The 23,714-nt window shown below is 60.8% G+C and overlaps 4 protein-coding genes across 5 annotated transcripts in view; 1 reads left to right on the top strand and 3 right to left on the bottom strand.

The window, feature by feature from the left end:
* Positions 1 to 4,238, bottom strand: part of LSP1 (lymphocyte specific protein 1) — a 53,452-nt gene extending 49,214 nt beyond the window's left edge. The window contains exon 1 of one of the 2 annotated variants that reach the window (XM_023724371.1): positions 3,823 to 4,238. The gene's annotated coding sequence lies outside the window, so the exon portion shown is untranslated. The remainder of the gene's footprint in view (positions 1 to 3,822) is intronic. The other variant, XM_023724369.1, reaches the window with a different exon arrangement.
* On the top strand, positions 3,040 to 3,758 carry LOC111819011 (non-classical arabinogalactan protein 31-like; the record flags this gene model as incomplete). The annotated part of the gene is given in 2 exon segments (XM_023724407.1): positions 3,040 to 3,492; positions 3,495 to 3,758. Coding segments are annotated over 2 exon segments (717 nt in total), but the record flags the coding sequence as incomplete, so codon positions are not given.
* Positions 4,239 to 10,606: 6,368 nt separating the features above from the next.
* Positions 10,607 to 12,842, bottom strand: TNNI2 (troponin I2, fast skeletal type). Its single transcript, XM_023724387.1, has 7 exons — positions 12,835 to 12,842; positions 12,642 to 12,648; positions 12,121 to 12,162; positions 11,788 to 11,916; positions 11,551 to 11,640; positions 11,272 to 11,448; positions 10,607 to 11,134 (listed from the first exon to the last, which is right to left on the bottom strand). The coding sequence occupies exons 1-7, from the start codon at positions 12,840 to 12,842 to the stop codon at positions 11,039 to 11,041; spliced, it is 549 nt and encodes a 182-aa protein (XP_023580155.1). The 3' UTR covers positions 10,607 to 11,038.
* Positions 12,843 to 12,857: 15 nt separating this feature from the next.
* On the bottom strand, positions 12,858 to 23,539 carry SYT8 (synaptotagmin 8). Its single transcript, XM_012559405.2, has 17 exons — positions 23,443 to 23,539; positions 22,620 to 22,823; positions 21,199 to 21,260; positions 21,000 to 21,148; positions 17,972 to 18,106; positions 17,828 to 17,910; positions 17,661 to 17,736; positions 17,210 to 17,499; positions 16,945 to 17,114; positions 16,407 to 16,505; positions 16,096 to 16,263; positions 15,855 to 16,022; positions 15,560 to 15,668; positions 15,330 to 15,463; positions 15,004 to 15,247; positions 14,347 to 14,482; positions 12,858 to 12,864 (listed from the first exon to the last, which is right to left on the bottom strand). Exons 1-17 carry the CDS (start codon positions 23,537 to 23,539, stop codon positions 12,858 to 12,860), a joined length of 2,331 nt encoding a protein of 776 aa, XP_012414859.2.
* Between the last annotated feature and the right edge of the window lie 175 nt (positions 23,540 to 23,714).

Genomic DNA, 23,714 nt, shown 5'->3' with positions numbered 1-23,714 from the left:
CAAACACCACAGCAATAAACAAACAAAACCACAACCCCGGGCCCGCCCAGCCCCCCAGCCACCGCCTTCCCACTCCTCCAGGCACAGAGGCGGAGCAGGCCAGAGGGAACCCAACATCTGTGCAGGTGAGCGGTACGGTGCAGGGGCCGTGGGGCGCCCGACTGGGCCACCGGAGCTGGGGATACAACATCAGTAGGAACCAAAACCCCAAACCAAACTCTCTGCCACCAATTCCAACTCATGGCAGCCCCATGTACAGAGTAAAACTGCACCACAGGGTTCTCTTGGCTGTGATCATTACAGAAACAGATTGCCAGGTCTTTCTTCTGCGGCTGCTGGCTGAGTCCTAACTGTAGATCTTTAGGTTAGTAATCAAGCACAAACCATTTGGGCACCCAGGGACCGAGTCAGTGGGCACAAAACCAAAAGAAACCCATTGCCTTCCAGTCGATTCCGACTCACAGCGACCCTGTAGGACAGAGTAGAACTGCCCTATAGGGTTTCCAAGGCTGTCATCTTTACAGAAGCAGTCTGCCACATCTTTCTCCCACGGAGCAGCTGGTGAGTTCGAACCGCTGACCTTTAGGCTTGCAGCTGGGAGCTTACCCACTGCACCACCAGAGCTCCTTTTCAGTGGGCACAGACCCTCCTTAAAGAGCCAACAGCCTTCCTCAGAGACACGTCATCCTGTGCCGACAGGTTATGTTCAGGCCTCACACCTAAGGGAGGCGTGGGGAGGGTGGAGATCATCGTGTCCATGGTCCTAACCCCACACCTGGTGTAGGTTCTGCCGCCTGGGGGCAGGTAAATGACAGAATGAGCAAGTTAGAGACCGGGACAGAGCCAGCTGCTGGTGCTGGGCTCTGCCGCAGGACAAACAGGCACCAGGACAGGCGTCCAGCGTTGTGTGAGGCTGAGCAAGGGCTGAGGCCCAGGGTGTCAGCAAGGGGAGGAGGTCTGGACAGAGGTGGGCAGGGTGAGGGGCACCTGGCCTGTCCAGGAAGGGCAGCCTGGAGCCCGAGGGGACTGAGAGGAACTGGAGGGCCCTGGGCCTGCACTCTGAGGACTCTCACGGGGAGGACGTGGGGCAATAGCTCAAGCGCAGGATGATGGGGCGGGTGGACAGCAGGGTGGAAGGAAGAGCGGGGAGGCTCCCAGAGGATGTGGAATGGCCCCACCTGGTGGGTGATGGGGGAGGGGACGGTGACCAGTGCGACATCCAGGCTCCTGGCTGGGGAGATGGCTGGAACCTTCATGAGGAAGGAGCAGGAGACAGAGGACAGGCAAGTTTGGCGGGAAGATGGGCCCCTTTTGGGGGTTTGGCTCTGAGCAGCCTGGAGGACACCAAGGTCCTGAGATGAGGTGGGGTACCTCGGTGTCCTCAAAGGCCTGGGAGGGTTTGCAGCCCAGAGAGGACGGGTGTCAGGACAGCATGTTGGAATGACATATGGCTGACGAGGAGCCAGGGAGGAGAGGGAGAGACCGGGGAAGTGCCAGCCAGCACATGAAAAAATGCTCAAGTCATCAGCCATTAGGGAGGTGCAAATCAAAACCACAGTGAAGCTCCACCTCACCCCCGTTAGAGTGGCAGCCAACAAAAAATCTGAAAACAACATGTTCGCAAGGTTGTGGAGAAACTGAAACCCTCATCCGTGGCTGGTGGGGATGTAAAATGGTGCCGCCACTGTGGGGACAGTTTGGTGGTTCCTCAAAAAGCTGAACAGGGAGTTGGTTCTAACTCACAGCCTTCCTGCGCAGAACAGAACAAAACGCTGCCCAGCCCTGCGCCGTCTGGAGCCACCATGTGACCCAGCAATCCCAGTCCTAGGTACATACCCAGAAGAAGTGAAAGCAGGAACACAGACAGAAACCTGTACGCCCATGTTCATTGCAGCACTTCAGTCAAAAGGTGGAAACAACCGAAATGCCCATCAACAGATCAATGGATACACAAAATGTGGTCCATCCAGACAATGGAATCCTACTCAGCTACAAAGAGAAATGAAGTCTGGGTGCACGCTACAACGTGGATGAACCTGGAAAACACCATGCTGAGCGAAATAAGTGTTTTTTGTCTTAAAAGGACAAACACTGTATGATCTTACTCATATGAGATAAGCAAATATACAGAAGCCAAAGATTCTTCCTAGTTACCAGGGGTTGGAGGGAGAGGGAAAGGTAGTTTTCGCTTAGGGGGCAGTGACTTTATGTTAATGGTGGTGGGGTGATTTGGAAAACTTGAAGAATGTAATCGATGTTACTGAATTGTACATGTAGAAACTGTTCTAAAAAATTGACCATATACGTGGAAAAAAAACAAAGGCAAGAATGGGGAAGTGGTCAACACTAAGGAACAGGTCAAGCCGAGAAGGATGAGCATATGACTGATTCAGCGATGGCGTCATCGTGACCTTGGCCAACGCCGTGACCGGATTTCTTGGGCGGGGTCGGCTGCTACGTCTGAGCCCCGCCATGGCCCACTGCCGAAGGGGGTGTAGTGGGGTGCCAACCACATTGGTGCATCTGCAGCAAGGTGGGCAGAGCATGACGGGCCAGGGGGTGGGCAGAGCCATATTTGCAGTGGGGGGGAAGCCTTGCCAAGGGTTTGGGTGTACCCCATGCGGAGTGGAGCCCTGGAAAGACTAAACAGAGGGGCTTGATGGGTTTGTACTTTCAGATCTGCAGACTGGAGGGTGTGATAAGTGAGGCAGAAAGGAATTGGAAGGGGGTTTGGAGGGGCTGGAGGTAATGGTGGTAAGGCTGGAGAGAAGAGACGGTCTTGGTGGCCGTGTCGGTCAGGGAGACCAACTGCTATAACAAGCAGCCACAGCTGAGAGACTCAGCACCTGCAAAGCTTACTTCTCTCTCTCATCTCAGCCCAGTTGTCCTGCGACCCCAGGCTCCTCCTGTCCAGTGGCTCCATCCTTCTCGAGGACCTCAGTGTCCTGATCACTCCTCTGTATCCAGCTGGCAAGTGAGCATGGGAGGGCGTTTGCCCCAGCATCCCAGCCAAAGCCCTGAGAGCTATAAGCCTTGTAACCACCCTCCTCCCAGCTTGCCAGCTTGATCCATCCATCTGTTCATCTATCCATTCATCCATACGCCTTATCCACACTCATTCACCCACCCACTCACCCATCCATATATATATATATACACATACACACACACACCCATCTACCCACTCATCACATTCCCACCTATCTGTCTATCCATCTATCAGTCCACCCACTCACCCACACACCCACCCATTCACCCATCCATTCATCCACACACACACACACACACCCAGCTACACACTCATCCACATACCCACCCACTCACCTATCCAGACACCCATCCATTCACCCATTCATTCATCCATCCATACACTCCCCCCACACACATCTACCCACTCACTCCATTCCCACCCATTCACCTATCCATCCGTCCTTCCATCTAGCTATCCATCCACCTACACATCCACACATTCACCCACATACCCATCCTTCCTTCTATCCTTCCATCCATCCATCCATCCATACATCCATCCATCCACCCATTTATCCATCCTTCCTTCCATCTATCCATCCATCCATCCGCCCATTTATCCATCCTTCCTTCCATCTATCCATCCAGCCAGCCAGCCAGCCAGCCAGCCATTCGTCATCCATACATCCATCCATTCTCCCATTTATCCATCATCCATCCATCCATCCACCCACCCACCCATCCATCCACCCAACCCCCACCCATCCATCCATCTGTCCATCCATTGAACATGAAGGATGGCACGGGGGAATTTTCAGGGCCAGGCCTGAGCACGCTCCATTGAGCACTCACCCTCATAGCTTCCCCTGTCTGCAAGGTGTGTGACCAACAGCGAAAGGGAAGCAGTGTTGTAGGGAACCAGCACTTCCTGCCACAGTGACCTGCAAGAGGTAGGGTGAGGGAGAGAGAAGTAGGGGCACCAGGATACACAGGGGGTCTGGGTAGGCTGCCAACAGCAAGTATGGGAATGAATCAACAGACGTGATTCAAACGTGGGTGCAGTGCTCTGCAGGAGCTCATGGGAAACCCAAGTGGGGCGCCAGCGGCGGTTGCAGGAACCTGCACTGAGCTCAGGGGTAGACAGTGTCCCTAGATGGGACTTCTCCCTCTTGCCTCCTCCCGAGCTTCCTGTGGGTATGTCACTTCCGGGGTGCACCCACGTGACTTCTGGGTTCCACAGTGGAGTTATGCAGCCCCCATCAGGCGAGTTGATGTGGCTCTTTCCCTCCCCCACAGACAGGCTGGCAAGCTGGGAGAAGGGTCACAGAGCCTGATCTGGGCAAGCGGGTGGAGGAGAAGACCAAGGGTGGAGCTGGGGCAAGAGGGACAGGGCTGTGTGCAAAGAAGCTGAGAGGGAAGTTCCAGAAGTTGGGGGGACAATGGGCTCTGGTACATGTGTGAGGAGGCTGAGAGGGCGGTGTGCAGAGGTTTGGGGGGGGATGGGGACAGGGATGCGTGCAAGGAAGCTGAGAGGGCAGTGTGTAGAAGTTGGGGGGTGGGCAATGGGGACAGGGACGTGTGCAAGGAAGCTGAGAGGGCGGGGGCAGGGGGGCTTTGCTCTGTGAGACTGTGACTCAGAGGCTGACCTCAATGATTTGCAGGTGGAGTACTCAGGGGGTGAAGAAGCCCTGGGTGATGAGGCAGGGCTGTGGGGAGAAGCTGTCTGGAGGGTCTCCCCTGGGTAGGACCTTTGAATCAGGGCAGGGCATTGGTGATGAGAGGAACTGATCTGGAGGCAAGAAAAGGGACAGGCTGGTGTGGTTCTCCAGGGGGCCAGCCCTTCCAGGAGGGCAGCGGGTCATGGCAGGAGGTGGCTGGGAGGGGAGGGCTGCCGGCTGCTGTATCAATCCTGCAGGCTGTGCCACCGACACCCAGGGGGTGCTGTCTGTGTGCACCCTGCAGACTCACATTCCCATTCAATAGGTAGCTATCAAGGTCCCAGGATAAGCCATTCCCCTCCGACCCCCACATTGGTGATGTGGCAGCAAGTGGCACAAAGCCCCTCCCTTCCTAGAATTGACCTATGGTGGGGGGGGATGGCAGACAGTAAATAAATCAAAAGTCATGATCCAGAAAATCATGGGGAGACGTGACAGACCACAGGGGTGAGGGAGGCCGTGGCCCAGGGCGCATGGAGGGCTTCCTGGAGGAGGGAGGCGATGGCCTAGGGCGCACGGAGGGCTTCCTGGAGGAGGGAAGCAATGGCCTAGGGCACACGGAGGGCTTCCTGGAGGAGGGACACGTGGGAACCTGAGGGGTGAGGAGGAGAAGCCACAGAAAAGCCCGGAAGTCTCTCCCAGGCGAGGTACTGAGGCCTAGCCATCCTGGGATCTGAAGAACACAGGGTGACTGGGGAGCCTGGCTGCCGGAGGTGCCCCTGAGGGGCTGGGGGAGGCCAGGTGGACTCCAGGGTGGTGGGGATGGGCGGTGCTGGCCAGGCAGGTGTGAGACTCCTCCATCCTCACCTGTCCGTCCTCAGACAGGTGCTCCCATTACCACGCCCATTGGGTAGTTTGGTAAACTGAGGACCAGCAGTCCATCAGGTAGAGCAAGGATTTATCCACAGAGGCCAGCGCTAACCACTGGGATCCGTAGCTGCCAGGTCCAAGCCGGAGACATGGGAGCGAGTGTGTGGATGTGTGTGAGTGCGTGTGAATGTATATATGTGAGTATAAGTGCGAGCATATGCTGAATGTATGTATAAGTGTGTGTGTGGATGTGTGTATAAGTGTGTGAGTATATGGTAAATGTGTACAGAGGTGTGTATGAGCATGCCTGTGTGGGAGTATATGGTGAATATACGCAGAAATGCGTAAGTGTGTGTGAGTGTGTCAAGGAGAGGGACAGTGGGTGACAGGATGAGGCTGACGAGGAGCAGATGGCACAGCTTTCCAGGGTTACAGAAGCCGGCTCCAGGGCGGCAGGCGTGTCTGGGCCCCGACAGAGCAGGCGCTGAGGGACAGCAAGGGACTGGGCCAACAGGTCTGGGAGACCTGGCACTCCCCGTGTCCTGGATCTTTGGGGAGGGGGCCCTGGAAGTAGACAGTCATGGAGGCACTCTGTCCCCTCTCTGCCCCACAGGGCCTTCTCCAATGCCTGCCAGTCCCCATGACCCCACTCCTGGAAGTCCCCTCAGTCATGTCTCACAGTACCAGGGAAGCTCCAAGGGCCCCCCGTCACAGTGCAGCACAGCTCCCATCTGGCCCCCGAGGGGAGCACTGGTCCCCCGCTGCCTGCTCCCGCCTTGGCCTGCTGTTTGCCTCGGGGCTTCTTGACCCATCCTACTGTCAGCCCCGGCTTCGGACCAGCTGCCCCAGAACACCTTCCCCGCTCCCGGGGGTGGGTACAGAGCCTTCCTCTGGGTCTTCCCTGCACCCCGGCTGCCCGGCCCCCTCACCACCCCCTCAGGTGCACTCTCCCTCGCCCTCCTGTCTCCCTGCGGGCAGCTGCTTTCGCTTTTGTTCAGTCTCGTCCACTACAAATGGGTTTGTGTGTTTTTTTTCCATCCATTTTTTATTGTTGCTTAAAACTTTTATTGTTTTAGGTTAAGAAGTTTTACTTTTTGGAAAATTATTTCAAACTTCCAGAAAGTTGCAAGAATAAAAATAGTACAAAACACCTGTCTAGCTTTACTCAGTACTACCTCATGTCCCAGTGCTTTACTCAGTACTCCCTCATGTCCCAGTGCTTTACTCAGTACTACCTCATGTCCCAGTGTTGATGTTTCAGCCGTTGACTTTATAATTTGCTCTCTCTCTCCCTCTCTCTCTGTTTACCTATCTGTCCATCTGTCTATACCTGTCTATCTACCTATCTACCTGTTTCTCTTTCTCTCTGCCTCTTGCTCTCCCTCCCCTCCTCCCTCTCTTCCATTTGAAATAAGATACATCACCATGGCCTTTTGGTTCTCAAGGCTTCTTGGTGTTCCCTAAAAATAGTGATGGTCTCTTACATAAGACAGAGCAGTTATCAGTGTCAGCAGAGCTAACGTTGAAGCATTGCTTTTATCTAATCTACTGGCCCACGTCCTTGGGATGTTCTCCTATCTCTTTGTTGTTTGGAGCACGTCCTTTCTCTCTGGCATAACAAGTCATTCCATCTTGTCCACTGCGTGTCCTGCCTGGGAACGGCCACGTCTCTGAGGGCCCGGGTTCTTCTTGGCAGAGAATGGCAGTTGAGACCACTGGGCGCTGTGGGCTGACTGCTCCTGGGGGGTCGTGGCTTCTCGGCCCTTCGGTGGACCCTCTGAGGATGTGGATGCACATATGTAGCCGTGCACACACGCAAACATGCAAAGGTACATATGCACATGCATTGGCCATGAGCTGGCCTTGCCTTGCTCTCCAGCAGCTAAAACCTTCAGGGCTGTCTTCCATGGCTCCTCCACTTCCTTGTCCCTCTGCTCAGGCCCCAACCCACCGCACACTACAACCCCAGGCAAGGTTGCTGGCGACTTCTCGTGGCCATGTGTCTCTCTCTGACCCCAGCATCGTCCACGGTGCCAGCCACTTCCTTGCAGCTCTCTGCTCTCTTCCTCCAGCACCACCTCTTTGGGGGTCCCCAGCCCAGGCTGCTGTTCAGGCCCTGGGTGTGGCCCCTTCTCCTCCCCTCTCCTCTCACTGCCCCTGATCACTCACTCCCCAGGATGCCCAGACCCTCTGCCGGCCTCCAGACAGTGCACTCTGAGCCTTTCTGGCCTCCCCCTCGAAACTTCCACGGGTCCCTCAGATCCTAGCCTGAGCCTGCTCCCCCTCACCTCTCAACCTGCTTTTTCACTAGACCCCTAACCTGCAGAATGGTCCCCCACCACCTGCCTGTCCCACCTCAGCATTTTCCTGGACTCCCCTGTCAACCTCAGCCCCCCAAGTCCAGTGGATTGTGCCTCTTAAACATCCCTCCCATGAACCTGCCCCCCCAGGAGACAACCAAAGCTTCCATCTCATCTCCTACCTCTAGTCTGGCTTCCTTACTTCCTATTCTCCATCCCTCAGAGATCTTTCTAGAATGTGGATCTGGTGAGGACAGGAAGCATTCCTGAGCCCTCGCCACCTGTCAGCTGCTGGGCTCCGGGCTACACAGGTGCCACCCTGCTCAGCCCTCACTGCGGCTGTGGGGTACAGGACCCCACCCCAGGAGTCCCGCTCCCCACTGCCAGGGCTCATGCCAGAAAGAGGCAGACGTGGGGTCCTGGGGGCCGTGGCCCCAGGGTGGTGGAAGCTTTGATGCTTGTTTGTTATGTTGCATGGTCCTCTTTGACCATTTATTCACTGACCCCAAAGTAGTGGTGGTTTTAACACTCATTTATTTTTTTTAATAGACTTTATTTTTTACAGCACTTACAGATTTTCAGAAAAATTGCACTGAGAGTTCCCATACACCCTCTGCCTCCCTGCACAGGCTTCTCCTATTATTAACATCTTGTGTTTCTGTGGTACATTGTTACAATGGATGAACCAATATCGACACATTATTACTAACTCAAGTCCACCCTTGGCCACGAGGCTCACTGTGTTGCACAGTCCCATGGGTTTTAAGAAATGCCCATGTCATGTGTCGACCATGTTACTGTCATACAGCACACTGTCACTGCCCTCCAATCCCTCATGCTCTACTTCCGCATCCCCCTCTCGCTGAGCCCCTGGCACCCCCTGATCTTTTCACTGGCTCTGTAGCCTTGCCTTTCCCAGAATGTTGGAATCATACAGCACGTACTTTTTTCAGGCCAGCTTCTTTTGTTGATTTCATTTGGCTTTTTGTTGTTATTTGTTTGTTATTGCACAGTCCTCTTTGACTGAATTCATTCATTCATTCACTGACTGTAGAGTGGCAGTGATTTTGATGTTTTATTTATTTGCATGCTCTTCTTTGACTTCATTCATTCATTCATAGATGGACATCACAAACACTGTAAATCCATGACCTAACCCAAGAATGACAACATTGCCCAAACCTACATCCACTTCGCTGCTTCCACCCCATTCTGGCCCCATCCCAGGTAATCGCTTTCTGGGGTTTCATATATGAGATGTCCTTCCCTTTGTGTTAATGGTGTTCTCACACTGTGAGTCTTCCTAGCCCAGTGGGCTGAGCCCCCTCTTGGGGCCGGCTCCTGGCACCCCTGCCTCTCTGTGCTTCCTAGCCCTGGTCTCCTCTGCCCTTTCCAGTGGTCATGCTCCGATTCCCTTTGCAGGGTTACCCCCTGTCCCCCGCCCCACTGAAATCCCCTCCTAAGTTCCCCGCTTACCCTGGGGCTCTTGGCTCCACAGGCTGCTGCCTTCGCTGAGAACATTCCACAGCCCCTGACACCCCACCTTCTCTGACCCTTGCCCTCCTCCTTCGGACCTCACTGTCCATGGGCACACCCCAGGCCGGCCAAGGCCCTGCTTCCATGCCCTACAGGCACCTAAAGTGTATACCTTGTCTTGGCCTGAGTCCCCCCACAGCACCGCAGCCCAGCTAAGCTCCCCTGTTTCAGTGGTGAGGGAGTGGCTCACCCCTCAACTCTGCCTTAGACGGAGCCTGGCCTTCCCCAGAGGAGCCGAGGGGTGGCCGAGACACCAGACAGCAGATCTGAGTGGGGGGCTCACAGCTGGGGCACAAGCTGCAGGGTCCCCGAGATGGAGGGCCCAGCAGGAGAGTGTTCAGAGAAGCCAAGGCTAAACCCCACGGCTGTGGGGGTGGGGGGCCGGAACACCGCCAAGGCCGTCTGACGTCTGTCCTGCGTGGCAGCCCCAAGGCTGGGCCACAGCTGCCCTTCCTGCCTCCGGCAGATCAATCGCTGGGCCCAGCGGGGGCAAGGGCAGGGCAGCTGGGCCGACAGCCGCTCCATCATGGGGCCCGCGGGGCCCAGCTGCCCCAGAGATCTGAGCCGGGGACCTTGGCAAGTGTACTCCATCTCTGGCCCCGAGAAGGGGGCTCACAGCGGGGCCTGGCCAAGGAGACTCTTGTCTGGGCCTGTTGGGGGCAGTGCTGAGCAGAAACCAGACACAAGCCTCCCACCGTGGGGCCTGGGTGCCGGAGCCACCTTTGGCTTGTCGTCAGTCCCCGGGCCCTGAAGTACAGACCCCAGCCCCGGTGTGCCCTGCCCCAGGTGCCCCAGCCCAGATGGAGGCTGACGAATGCAGGACTTCCCTGTGTGCCCCCTGTGGAAGCTCTGGGGTCTAAGGTCTCTCCTGTGCCCTGACCAGCCCAGGCCTCGGTTTCCCATGTATTGCTTGGATGGGGTGCTGCCTGCCTTGCAGGGTGGCAGAAAGGATCAGAAACCCCAGCCAGGGGGCCACTGGCCTGGCCTGCTCAGGCCCCACGAAGTGGGCTCGGTGCCTGTCCCCTCACCCCATGTTGGGCTTCAGTGCCTAGGCCAGGGGGTAGACACAGGAACTTGGCAGGACCAGGGGCTGGGGTGCAGAAAGTTCAGCCCAAGGTGGCTGGGGGGGGCGGGGGGGTTGGCGAGGAGAGGGAGTGGGTGTGTGGGCACACTTGGGGCAGCAGCCAGGGGTCCGCGGTTCCCGGGGAAGGGGCAGCCTGGGGGTGGGGATCTGCCCTGCCCGCATAGCAGTGTGGGGGTGTGCTTGCCCGTCTCCTCCTGGACTGACCGTCCTCGAGGCTGGAGTCGGACACAGCGTGTCCCGGGAGCCCTGAACAGGGCCGGTGCCTCTCTCCCAGGCCCTACACGTGTCATGAGTGCCCAGGACTCATCCCTGGAGCCAGCCAGCAGCAGGGTGGGCTCCATCAGCCATACAGGCCTTCCTGCAACATCCCAGGCCTGCAACTCTCCTGCAGCCCTGATCACACCGTCACAGAAAGTAGCACCCAGGAGGTGACAGCCCAACCCACCAGGTGGGCAGTAGATAAGTGCACACTGCAGGAGGTGGCCAGCGGCCTGGGGACAGTGACTCAGGGCAGTGCCAGACCAGACGAGACCCGTCCTGGGGACGAGCAGCCTTTATTGACCAGTGAGAGGGGCCCAGCCAGACCAGGCTCTGTGGGTGGCCCCTGCCAGGCGGCCGGCCTAGGACTCGGACTCGAACATCTTCTTCCGGCCCTCCATGCCCGACTTCTCCTCAATGTTCTTCCGCCAGTCACCCACGTCACGCAGGTCCCGCTCCTGGATCAGGGAACGGGCTCAGATCCACCAGCGCGGGGCCCAGACCCAGGAAGGTGGATGGTGGGTCTCCCGTCCCCGCTCCCAGGGCGGGTGAGGATGCAGTAGTGCCGGGCACCCGGGGAGGGGTGAGGGCGTACCTTTTCTGTGTCCTCCTTCTTCACCTGCTTCAGGTTGGCCCTCAGGTCCATGCACACCTTGTGCTTGGCGCCCAGCAGCGCCTTGAGCATGGCGTCGGCCGACATGCGGACCCGCCGCAGTGGCGGCCGCTTGAACTTGCCCCTCAGGTCGAACAGCTTCTGGTTCATGTCCTCCAGCTGCAGAGGGGGGTTCGGTGAGCACCCAAGGGGGCGCTCAGCACCCCCTGGCCCCCCCAGCCTCTCCCCTCCTGCCCGGGTCTGCCCCCCACGGCCCCTCACCTCCTTGCTGCTCTTCTGCACCTTCATCTCCATGTCGTACTTGTCCTCCTCGGCGGCGTCCACCTTGGCGTGAAGCTGCTTACAGAGCTCCTGGGGGTGGGAGGTGCTCTGTGCTCAGGGTCCTGATCCTCCACCACCCCGTCACCCGCTCCCTGCCCCGGCCTCCATCCCCAGACCACCCCTGCTGGGCTCTGCCCTCTGGACACCGGGGAAACTGAGGCAGCAGCCGGGTGGTACCTGCACTTCAGCCATGGAGCCGGGGAGGTACAGGGGAGGGCAGTGATCATTCAGGTACGCCTGCTTCTCTGCCTCACGGCGGCTCTCCTCCTTCTCCAGCTCTGTGGCCGCAATCTGGAGCATGACGCTCTGCCGGCAACAGGCTGGTGAGGGGCTGCGGCTGTCCTCTGCGTGGGCCCCGCCACCCTTCACAGACCCCCAGGGTCCCCCACAGACCCCACTGCCCCCCACAGACCCCGCCACCCTCCGCAGATCCTGGTGCCTCCAAGTGGACCCCCGCTGCCCCCCACAGATCCTGCCACCCTCCACAGACCCCACTGCCCCCGCTCGTACCTTCAGGTGCTGCCTCCGGGCCGTGATAGCCCTGTGTTGTTTCTACAGGGCAGGGGAAAGAGAGCAAGGTGAGGGTGGCCGAGGCCCAGCACCGCCACCCCCCACATCTGCCCTCTGAGCCGGGGGGTTCTGTGCAGGGGAGTGAGGTCCCCCGAAGCTGAGCTCAGGGACATGGTGCTGTGTGGTGACAGCATTGTCCCCAGGGGCCAGTCCAGTTCCTAAAGGCCAGGACAGAGGAGAATTGGCCCAGCAGCAGGGGTGGGGGATCCTGTAGGCCGGGGGGAGGGCAGTCAGAAAGGAGAAGTGATCCCCTCCATGAGACCAGGCCGCAGCTCCACTTCCCCTGCCCATCAGGCACCAGGAGCCACTTCCTCTGTTTCATCAGTGTCTTGGGGGGCTGTGGGGTGGGGCATTCACCGCAGGGGCAGGCGGGCTGGGCGTCTACCCTGGGCTTGAACCTCTGACCTGTCCCCCGTGGAGGTGCATCCCCTCCATGTGTCACCCCCCTAGCAGGTACTCACCTCCTCACTGTCCCAGGAGACGGGGGAGAGAAGAGAGAGGTTAGGGTCATGGTCGTGGCTGGTGGGGTGCAGAGTTGGGGCGGTGGGGAAGGGGCTGGGAAGTGGTGAGGCGGGTGGGGGTCATGTGGGGGAGGGAAGTTCTGGGGGGCATGTGGGGGAGGGCAGGTGGCAGCAGGCTGGGGACACCACTTACTCCCCCATCCTGAAGTCCTGAGCTCAGAGCCTGTGGGAGGGAAAAGACAGGTGTCAGGTCAGCACCCCCTAGAGGCAGTGGGGTGCGGCACCGCGAGCTGCCCTGGCCGCTCCACTCCCCGGACCCTGACCTCCTTGAAGGGAGCTGTTGTCTTGGCATCCCCAGGAAGGGGGGGTTAGAGGAGAGAGTGTCCTAAGTGCCCAGGGAGAGGCCTAGAGGAGCTGCAGCTGTCCCCGGGGGAGGGGGCAGCTCGGCCACGCGGCTATTTTTAACCCTGCTTCTTTGGCTTTGGGCTGAAGTGCGCAAGAACTGTTCCTCTGCTTGGTTTGGGGGTGCAGCTCCTGGGGTCCCTCGACCCATAAAATCTCCCTCCGGTGGATCCAGACGGGAGGCCTGGTCATCGAGGGCTGCCCGAGAACCCCGCCCCATCACAGCCACCTCCCCATGCATCCTTCTTTCTTCGCCCAGCTCCGTGGAGGCCCCCAGGGTGAGCTGCTGGCATCGGTGCCCCTGCCCCCCGGCCCCCGGCCCCCGGCCCCCGGCCCCCGCCCGGGAAGTCCTCCTTCAGGCTGTCTTGAGTGTGTCTGCGGCCCGGCCTCGGCTGCATCAGGGTCTCACCTAGTGTCCGTGTCGTGGCGCAGAGTGGGTCAGCGGTGGCGGGCTGGGCTGGTGGGCCAGGGGAGGGGTATAAATGGTCTCCCCTGGGCTGGGCCCCCGCTCAGTAAGGGCATGGAGCCCTCTCAGACCAATGGGGACCCAGGGAGCCAGCTGGAGGCTCCCCACCTGCCCAGGCCGCCTGGCCCGGCCCAGCCCGACCGCGTGCTGCCGCCCTGTCCAAGAAGTCTTGTTGTGGGGGGTGGAGGCTGTGGTCGGGTAGCTCTATTTAGGGCTCTGTGACGAGTTCAAGAAGCCTTCCCTGTTCTTGCAAGGAGCTTGAGGACAGCCGCACATGGCCTTGCTTGCTGGCGTGTGGGGTGCAGGGCTAGGTGGCCCATCTTGAGCTGGCCACAGCAGGCCCCCATACCTCACCCAGACGGGCCCATTGGGCCTACCCAATGCTCAGCCCAAGCTCTGGGCTCAAGCCCTGCCCCACCCCAGCCCCATGGCCGTTGGCTGGTGCACAGGGTAGCCCCCCTCCAGCTGGAGCTCCCCATCTTGCCCCTGTAACCAGCTAGGCTCTGTTTCAACCACAGGGGGGTGGGTTTCAAGGCCCAGCTGGCCGTCACCCTCCCCTTCTCCAAGCCTAGTCCCCAGGTGAGGCCTGGACCCCCAGATGCAGCTTCCGGGGTCCTGCTGTCTGGGTCGGGGCTGGGGCTGCTGCCCTCAGCACACGAGCCCTCCTTCCCTGCTGGATGTACCGGCCCTGCTCTCAACGCCCTCCCCGGGGGCAGTTCACCTGCTCGGCTAGGAACATGTCCTTCAACCAGCATGGGGCCGCGCCCTGGGAACCTCTCCCTGACCCGCGGGCAGCGCCCCTGGCTGCCTGGGCAGGCCCGGTGCTGCCCTCCTCACCCGGCCCCGGCCTGCACCCCCTCCCAGCCCCGGCCCCCGGCCCGCTGTGACTTGGCACCCTCTTGTGTGGGGGCGCGGGCCCCGCTCTTGGCATGGGGATGATGGAGGAGACAGCGGATGCAGGAGGCTTTGCCGACTAAAACCATCCAGATGTGCAGGATTAGGAGGAGCCCCGGGCCAGGGCTGCGCCCCCAGAGGCCTGGGCAGCTTTCGAAGGTGTCTACTGCCCCCTGCTGTTCACACAGGAAAACTCCACAAGCCCGGCAGCAGGGGTCAAGTCCTGGGGTCTGGGCTGGGGAGGGGTGGCCCTTTGGGTTGGGGGTTCCCCTCCCTCCACTGCTGCCCCCAAAGGCCTCTCAATCGTCCCCATACATGTCCCCAGGGGACCAGCTGCCCCACTTTTCTGGAGGCCGTCCTGACCCCACCCCTCCACCCCCTCTCCATCTCTTCCCGTTTGCCGTGGAGCACCAGCCTGCCTGGAGGCCAGGCTCTGGTCAGACCCTCCCCCTGCCTCTGGAGGGGCTGTGGCGAGGAGGGGGAGGCCAGACTCAGGGCCCAGGAAGGACACGTGGTGGCTGGAGGAGACATTTATTCCAAGGGGTCCTCCTAGGCAGCCTGGACACGTGGCCACGGCTCAGCCTGGAGAAACTGAGGCACAGGGATGCTGTTGCGGCCGGGGCAAGGGCCAGCGCAGGTGGGGCTGTAGGGCCAGGGCCTGGTCCACCTCCCTGGCGGGCTGCAGGTGGTGCCACTGGGCCACGGGCCGCCGGGCGTGGGCCAGCATGTCTGCCCAGTGCTGCAGGAGCTGGCCGGAGGCCCGGGCGCCGAGCAGCACCTTCCCCACGGGCCCGGCCCGGAGCTGTGGGCCTCGGGTCCAGACCGCCAGCACCAGGTCCACACTCTGGCCGGTGGGAGAGAAAGACAGCATCAGTTTGTCCCTGCCCCCGTGAGGCCTGCCTAGCCCCTTCCTCCCAGGGGCCCACCTGGATCTGGCTGAAGGGCACGTGGAAGGTGAAGGCCTCGTTGAAGTAGGGGGTGGCCGTGCCCTTCCTGCTGGATGACCTCTTCCTCTTCCACTTCCTCTGGCGTAGCATGAGCTGGACCTTCACGTAGGACTCTGGGCAGCCCAGAGCGGCCAGAGCAGACCCAAGTCTGAGGCCCAGCACCGAGCACCCAGCCCTCTGTTCACCTTGGGCGGGCAGTCAGCACTCACCTGCCAGCCCCGGGTTCAGGCCTCGGGCCTCCAGCACCACCACAGTCAGCCGGCCGGAACTGGGCACATACCGCAGAGAGAAGCACAGCTCCCCCGCCATCTGCTCGGGCTGGGGCAGAGGAGTGAACCTCAGCCCAGGGTGGGGCCACACCTGCCCGGCCCGCGCAGGATCCCACAGAGGGTCTGCCGGACCCTTGGCCACGCCCCTCAGCCTCTTGTGCCTCAGGCTCCCCACTGGCACCGAGGGTATGGGCCTCTGCCGGCCGGGCCTGCAGCTGGCGGTCAGTGGCCTCACCTGGGCGGTGCCTGGAGGGCCCAGCTGGTGCCAGAGCTCCAGGACGTGCCGCAGGTCCACGGTGCCCAGCGGCAGGTGCAGCTCGCCAAGCGGTGCGTGCTGGGAGAAGCGCCTGAAGTCCAGGACCTGCACGCGCAGGGTGGCCAGAGGCAGCTCTGCTCTCGTGACCTGGGGGGACAGGGGGCTGTGAGCCGGGACCCTGCCATGGGGCCCAGACCTGCTCCGGCTGGCCCAGACCCACCTGGAAGCAGCAGGTCTCCTCAAACAAGGGGCTGAGCGTGCCCCGGTGCACCTTGGTCTCATGCCTGTGCCCGGTCTGCGTGGAGATGCTGATGCAGGCGTAGGGGTCGGCTGTGCCGCCCGGTGTCGGGGCCCTCAGGTCAGAGGCCTGCTTCAGGCCCACCCTGATCTGGGAGGCAGCAGTGTGGGCTCAGCCCAGGTGCCCGCCAGTGGGCCCCAATCATCGAGCACACGACGTTTGACCTTCACCCTGCCCACCTGCCCCACTGAACGGGTGGACCGTCAGGGCCTGGGCAGGGGGCAGCCCCTCACCTCCTCGCTCCCGAAGTCGTACTCCAGGGACAGCAGCAGGCGCCCCCAGTGCTCAGGGCCCCCCGGGCCAAACTCTAGGTTATCCACATCCGGCTGCACCTGGCAGGAGGTGGAGCAGGACGGGGTAACAGGTGCTGCGAAGCCCCGTCTATCAGAGCCCTGGGCATCCCGCCTCCGGGCAGCACCCTCAGGATCTGTCCCACCCGTATCTTCCTCAAGAACCTGCCGTGGCTCCCGGCAGCCCGAGGACCCACTCCTGGGCCAGCATTAAGGCCCTCCGGCCTCAGGTCCCAGCCGCCTCCTCCTTCTGCCTCCCTGTTGTGCTGCCTCCCCCTCCCCCTTGCTCATCTGCTTCCCCTGCCAGGAAGGACCCCCCCGGTCCTGCCTTCTGTGTGCACCTGACCCTCAGTGGGGGCCGGACTCTCCCCCCAGGCTGCCCTGGCCCTCTGAGGGCTCCAGAGGTCCTGGCTGTCCAGGTGGCTCTCTGGGCCCGCCCCGCCTAGAGCTGGGCAAAGGCGGGGGTGGCACCACTCCTCACCAGGTGGACGGCGGTGGTGCCACGGGCGCTGCCCAGGTCCACGGCCTCCGTGTGTCTGGGCTTCTTGCTGCAGTGACGATGGTGGCAGCGGCACCAGATGACACAGAGCAGGCAGACGACAATCAGGACGCCAGCAGCCACTGCAGCGGCAACGAGTGCCCAGCGTGGCCCTGGGGGCACAGACGGGGGTCAGGGGCTGCTCTGGACAGCCACCGCCTCCAAGGCTGGGCTATCCCCTGCCCCTCTCAGGGGTCCCGAAACTCACAGGACTTCCTGGTGACGAGGTCTGGAATGAGCCCAGGCAGAGCTGTGGCGCCAGGTGCAGTCGGGGCATTGCTGGGGTCTGGGGGGCGCACCATCCCCTGGCCCTGCTGGTTTGGAGGACATAGCCAGGCAGAGCAGGTCACCTGGTGGGGTGGCCCCTCGGGCCCCCGCCTGTGGCCCCATTTGCCCAGCAGCAGCTGCCGTACCGCGTCTGCCTGGGCCAGGAGGCAGCCCCGGGTGGCCAGGGGTGCGAGCTCTGAGCAGAAGCCAGTGTGAGGGAGGCTCTGGGCTCTGGCCGAGGCTCGGGTTTAGCTGTCACAGGCCTGGCCTCCTGGCTACCCCACCAGCCCCCAGCCCCAGCCAAGGAGGCCAGGCCTGGCAGCCTGTCTTCACTGGTCCTCAACCACAGAGCCCTCCCCCTTCCTCTGCCCTCCCTGCACCCTTAGCCCTACAGGGCCAGCACCAGGGCCTCCTCCTCCAGGAAGTCCCCCAGCTCTCCCGACTGTCTCCCCTGGCCCCTGTTCAGCCCTCGATGGGGGAGGGGGGGGACATCTCAACCCTGCCTCTGGCCCCTCGGGGTCCGCGTTAGTTTGCAGTTACACAGGCTGAACATGTTTACTGCGGGCCCAGGGCCCAGGGCCCAGGAGAAATTTGGAACCACAGGGAGCAAGGCTCCGAGGGGTCACACGGCGAACGGGGGGCCTGTGGGGCAAAGGAGAGGGGCTGGCAGGGGTGCAAGCCCGTCCCAGCAAGCCTGGGCTACAGGCGCACCCCTGACACGGGTGGGCTCGGGGCCAGCAGCACCCGGGGCTGAGGGCGAGGTGGGGGCAGGTAGGGGCAGGGCGCGGCCAGAACATTCCGGGCAAGCTGACTCAGCCGCCCAGACTCGCCCTCCCGCCTGCTGGGCCACCCTCCGGTGTGTGGGTGGGGAGGGGGAGGGGCGGGCACAGCCTGCCTGGCCCCTGCACCCTCCCTGCCTGGGGCCTGGGGTGGGAGCGCACCTGGCTGGGCTGACTCCTCCCATCCCACCCCACCTCATCATGGAAGCAGGGCTCCAAGCAGGGGCCTGGGGTGCAACAACAGGTCCTCTGTGACCCGGCCCACAGCACCTCTCTCTGGCTCTTCCTCTGCGTCCTCCACCGGCAGGAAGCACGGTCAAGCAGTCACAGCTTGAGGCTGGGCAGCTCCGCCTTTGCCCCACTCTTACTATCTGCAATCCCACCTGTCTCTGGGGCCCAGCTCAGGCGTCTGCCTCCAGGAACCCAGCCACGCAGTCTCAGCAACCCCCACCCCCGCCCCCAGCCGCCTGTGCTGAGCATGGGGAGGGGCAGCACCACTCCCCAAACCCACCCAACTCCTCAAACAGGAAAAGGGTGCTCAGGTCCCAGCAAATCCACAGACCGGGCCTGGAGGTCCTGCCCCCAAGACCCCATCTCTGTCCACCCCTTGGGGGATCCACTTGCACACATGGTCTGCATAGTCAGGATTACGGCCCCCTTTTAAGGATAAGTAAAGTGAGGCTTGGAGTCTCTGTGTGGTATAAACAGTTCACGTGCTTGGCTGCTAACTCAAAGGTTTGAGATTCGAGTTCACCCAGAGGCACCCTTGGAAGAAAGCCTTGGCAATCTGCTTCCAAAAAGCCAGCCGTTGAAAACTTAATGGAGCACAGTTCTACTCTGGCACACAGGTCGTCACGAGTTGGAGTCAACTCAATGGCAACTGTTTTTAAAGTGAGGCTTAGAGCCCCAGTTCTGTGATCCCTGAGGCCGGCCCAGCCCTGGGGTGTTAAATAGGTGCAGAGAAAGGGAATTTGAGGGCAGGGCCGGGCTTCTGGGCGTGTGACCTGAGCCAGGGCCTGCCCTCAGAGGACCCCAAGCTCGGTTTCATCTCTGCTGCTGCTGCTTTGAAATTCTTGGTAAGTTTGGAACAAGGGCCCCACATTTTCGTGCTTGCATTAAACCATAAAACCCATTGCTGTCGAGTCGATTCCGACTCAGTAATCCTATAAGACAGAGTAGAACCGCCCCATAGGGTTTCCAACGAGCAGCTGGTGGATTCAAACTGCTGACCTTTGGGTGAGCAGCCGAGCTCTTAACCACTGCACCACTGGGGCTCCTCATTTTGCATTGGGCCTCGTAAATTCTGGAGCCAGTCCTAGATGGAGGGTAGCCAGCATCGGCCCCGTGGATAAGGCCCCTGTCCACTGCTCTCCCCGCTGACAGTGGGTCCCCTCTAAGCCCTTTCCGGATGCAGGCTCAGCATCCCACAAGGCCCCGGCAGAGCGCCCCTAGTGGCTGCTGGTGAAACCACTGCCAGCTTGAGGGCTTTTGCAGGTGCGAGGGGTCCCCAGAGCAGGATCTAGACGTCTGCAGCCCCCCTCCCTTTCCTGTTCAATTAATTTGTTGCAATTAATTTAGTTTTGAATTTTTGGAATGTCAGACCTTACATGTAGCCTGAAATTAAAATAGCTTCCTTCGAGGTTGTGGTTCAGAATTCGGGCTTGGTTATCAACAGTCTCCGTGTGTGTGCGTGTGTGTGCGTGTGTGTGCGTGCATGAGTGCGCGTGTGTGCGTGCATGCATGCTTGTGTGTGCGTGCATGAGTGCGTGTGTGTGAGTGTGTGTGCGTGCATGAGTGCATGTGTGTGCGTGTGTGTGCGTGCATGCGTGCGTGTGTGTGCGTGCATGAGTGCGTGTGCGTACCTGTACCTGTGCCCTTGGTTGAGTCTAACAACAGACAGGGGTCGGGATAGGAGTGCATTGTCATGGATGGTAATCAGGGCCTCTGGTCCAGCAGGATTCCTGGGCTGGCCAGGTGGATGTTGTCCCACAGGACTGCAGGGGCCACCCGGAAGCCTGACCAGGAGGGCTACGATCTGGGGACACCTGCACCAGTGTAGGATTTGGGGTTCCTGGGGACACACAGGGCCCCTCGGGCCCGCCAGGTCCCCACGGTGGTAAAGGTTCAAGCAGAGAAGCAGCCACCAGGTGGCGCCACCCACTACCTGGAGCCTTCCAGCCCCCAGGCTTCTCGAGAAAGCCCAGGAGCCCAGGCAGGACTGAGAGCCCTCAGCCACTGCTCCCAGGCCCCGGGAGGAGCTGCCTGGTCCCCCTACTCAGTAATTCTCTTACTCCTCCTTGCCAGCACACCCTGGGGAGCCTCCTCAGAGGGCAGGAAGTCCTTCCTGTTGTCTAATCATGGCTGTCCATCTCCTGTGGCTGGAAAGAAAACCTTGTCTTGGTGTCAAGGTCGTTTGTCCCAGTAAAGGGACATAGGCCAGTTCCTCAACTGAGCCTCCACCCCAGGCATCCCCTCATGGCACCCTGCAGCTCTGCTCTTTCCTCTGGCAGGACGGCCTCATCACTCTGTTCTGGGCACCAGCTAGGTTATTTCTGCAGCTGCCAAGCTCAGCAACCTCGTTCCCCGCTTGAAACGACCCTCTCATTCCCCATTCTGCTCACCTTTCAAGGCCTGCCTCAGCCCCACCTCCTCCAGGAGGCCCTCCCTGGTGCTCCAGGCCCCTGGTACCTGCCCTGCAGTTTTGTGCTGGTTCCCGCCTGCGTTCCCTCCCGGGAGGAACTGCAGCTCCGACAGGGGAGAGTGGAGGCTGGCTCAGTGCTGGTGCTTGTTAAAGCCTTGCTAATTAATCCCTTCTGGGAAGTTCCACCTTGAGTCTAACTGGAGTTTTCATGCTGTAATGCCAGCAATTTTCTGTGGGCCCTTGCAGTCCTCCAGAAGAGCAAGATTTGCCTAAATGCTCGGTGGTAGCCCCACGGTGCGGACGGCTCTCACCTGACGCCCGCCACTTCCCGCGGCCAGCCTGGCCTCCAGACCTTCCTCTTGGGCCCTGGGCACCCAGGGGCTGGTCGGGCTTGAGGACAGCGCTTGGAGCCCGTGGCCAGAGTCAGGCGTTGCTTGGCCTCTAGTGATTGGGAGTTCTTCTTGGTGGGGAGGAGGGGGTGTGGGGAGGCAGGGCTTCGGGGAGCCCCACCTTGTGGCCGGAACTGCTGGCCCTGGGGAGCTGGGAAACTCCCTTGTGGAGGAAGGTCCCTCCTGAGGCCCAGGAGCCAATGCCCCAGGCTCAGCCCGTTGCCAGCGGCCCCAGGTGGGGGCATCTCAAGCCGAACCAGAGGCTTTGCAGGTGGGGGAGACTGGCTATCTGGATGGGAACAGAGGACATGAGTAGCGGGGGTATCAGGCTGCGTTCAGCTTGAGAAGGCCGGCACGCCAAGAAGTGTCCTAAATCACAGAACATCTGGGTTTGGGGAGGGCTCCTCTCCGGTGCTGCTGCATCCAAGGAACACACCAGAAGGAGGGCTGGAGCCAAACAAGGGTAGCTGCAGGGCTCTGCTTGCCCAAGGGCTGCGCAGGTATGGGCAGGGCCCCTGCACTGGGTGTGCACTCTCGAGAGGGTCTCAGGGACTACCCAGGCCTGCTGCTGCCCAGCTTCCAGGACCAGAGAACCTTCTGGGGGTCACCCTGTCTGTGCCTTTGCCACTGCGAGGATGACCCCACCCCCTGAGTCCTTAGCTTCCTAGTCAGCAGCCTTCTCTCCAAGGTGAGCCATAAACCAATGGACCGAAAGTCCTTGCTTGCATCTAACCTCAGTGCCTCTTGCTTCACGGGCCTAGGGGGGCCTGGAATCTGAGCTCCCCACCAGTTTATCTGGATTCCAAGGAAGTGGGTCCAAGCCATCCAGGTCAGATCCCTCCCCCAGGCCCTCCTCCCAGACCTGGGCGTCTCTCAGACCCCTTATCTGCTGCCAGCTGGCTGGACAGAGGGACAAAGAGCTGGTTAATGCTTAACTGGAGAGCTGGTCCCACTGGGCCTGTGCCAGCAGGGCCGGGCGGCAGGACTTCCGGGAGACAGGCTCTGAGTGGTGCTTTGGCCCGTGTGCATGTGGCTTGTGCACACGTGTTCACACGTGCGCCCCATGCTGGTCAGCCACACGTGAGGGTCCCAGCATGTGGGCCAGGACTTCCCTTTGGGCACACCTTGTTGCCCCTGTACAGACCTGGGGCTGTTTCCTAGCCTGACCAGCCCAGGGTGAGAGGGGCTTTGGAAGAAGTGGCCAGTGCTGAAGGGCCAGGCACTGCCCAGCACGGTCTGGGGCAATAGCAGGAAGCCTGCGGGGGGGCACATGGCGATCGTGTGCCTCCCTTCAGGGGCCAGCACCCATCCCAGCTGCAGCCGAGTGCTACGTGTGCCTTGTGCAGCTCTGGCTGGCTGTGTAGGGTCTTTGTGACTCTTGTATTGAGGGGCGCCGGGCTGGCCAAACGGAGTTGAGGCTCCTGGGCAGGAAGGGGAAAACCAAACAGAGTTGGCCGCCCACAGGGCTCCTGGCGAGGCTCCTGGCTGGGGTGCTTCCTTTGAGATCGCCTGGGAATGTGTGAGGTCGGAGCGCACGGGGACCTGGCTCAGAGGAGCGGGCTGCTGGCACGGACAGAGACGTGCAGTCCACACGCGGCCTGCCCGCCTGGCCCTGGGGTCGACACTGACAGAGGGCCAGTCCTCTGGGGCTTGGGTGCTCCTCCAGGGTGCTCTTCACTGTGCGTTTGCCTGAGCGCACCCCAAAATTCTTGGTTCGGGTGTCTACGACCTCCTCATCCAGAGAGCCTGCACCCCATCACCTGATCATCAGGAAGCCTGCACCCCACTGTGTCCCACACTCTTGTGAACATGAGCCTCGTGGCACTGGCCCCGTCTCTAAGAATCTGTGCTTGTGTCTGGCTCATGCGAATTTCTGGGGGACGCGAACACCATTTCTCTGAGCGAGTATCTGGGTGACTAACACCCGATCCATCTGAGAACGGGGACACTTGCCCCATCATCTGTCTCCCTGTGCAGTTTGTAACCCACTCAGCAGGTAGCTGGTGCTCTGAGGCCTGGTGTTCCTGGGCACCAGGCCTCGGGGCCGTCTGCACCCACGGGCTCTGCGGCCTCTGGGCCCCGGGCCGGTGCTTCTTCTTCCTCAGTGACCTCAGCCTCCTGATCTCTGCCTGCGGGGCCCACTCATCTTGTCCCAGGGTCTCTGTTCACAGGGCCCCTTATTGTCAGAGCACCTGTCTTGAGGAGAGTACCTTCACCCAACCTGGGAACACCTGGGGGCCCCACCCGGAGCACCTGTGTACCTGAGCAGCCCTCGCCCACACAGGCAGCTCTGGGAAACTGGCTCCTGTTAGTCTGGAATGGGGACTCCCCCATCCATGGCCACTAGGGCACCTGCACCTCCTACACCTCACCAGCGGGCCCCTGGGCTCCCCCGCCCGGAGGCCGATGTCCCGGTGCAGCCGGCGGCCAGGCCTCGCGCCTGTGGTTTTGGGCACCCGCATCCTGCCATCTGGCTCAGCCTGTGTGAGCCCCATTCATGCTTGTCTCAGGTTCTCTGTGGGTTACTCACTCGTGTGTTGGGCCGCTGCCCGCCCCAGGTGTTGGGAACTCTGTCCTGGCTCCAAGGAGCTGAGCCCAAGCCCTAGCCATCCAATACTGGGGTGACTGCTCCCCTTA

Source organism: Trichechus manatus, unplaced genomic scaffold (assembly GCF_000243295.1).
Source record: "Trichechus manatus latirostris isolate Lorelei unplaced genomic scaffold, TriManLat1.0 scaffold00244, whole genome shotgun sequence".
Classification (NCBI taxonomy): Eukaryota; Metazoa; Chordata; class Mammalia; order Sirenia; family Trichechidae; genus Trichechus; species Trichechus manatus.
The sequence above is the reverse complement of the archived record's forward strand: the minus strand, read 5'-3'. Positions and strand labels throughout refer to the sequence as shown.

Excerpts from the sequence above, each read along its gene's own strand:
- TNNI2 (XM_023724387.1), bottom strand. Across the intron at positions 11,917-12,120 it reads CCCGGAGGCAGCACCTGAAG|AGCGTCATGCTCCAGATTGC; the intron begins GTACGAGCGGGG and ends TGTTGCCGGCAG. Across the intron at positions 11,135-11,271 it reads AGAAGGAGGACACAGAAAAG|GAGCGGGACCTGCGTGACGT; the intron begins GTACGCCCTCAC and ends TCCCTGATCCAG.
- SYT8 (XM_012559405.2), bottom strand. The coding sequence starts at position 23,539 with ATGCGGGTGCCCAAAACCACAGGCGCGAGGCCTGGCCGCCGGCTGCAC. Across the intron at positions 22,824-23,442 it reads CAGGGGCCCGCTGGTGAGGT|GCTCTCTGGATGAGGAGGTC; the intron begins GTAGGAGGTGCA and ends GATGGGGTGCAG. Across the intron at positions 16,264-16,406 it reads ACGACTTCGGGAGCGAGGAG|ATCAGGGTGGGCCTGAAGCA; the intron begins GTGAGGGGCTGC and ends GCTGCCTCCCAG.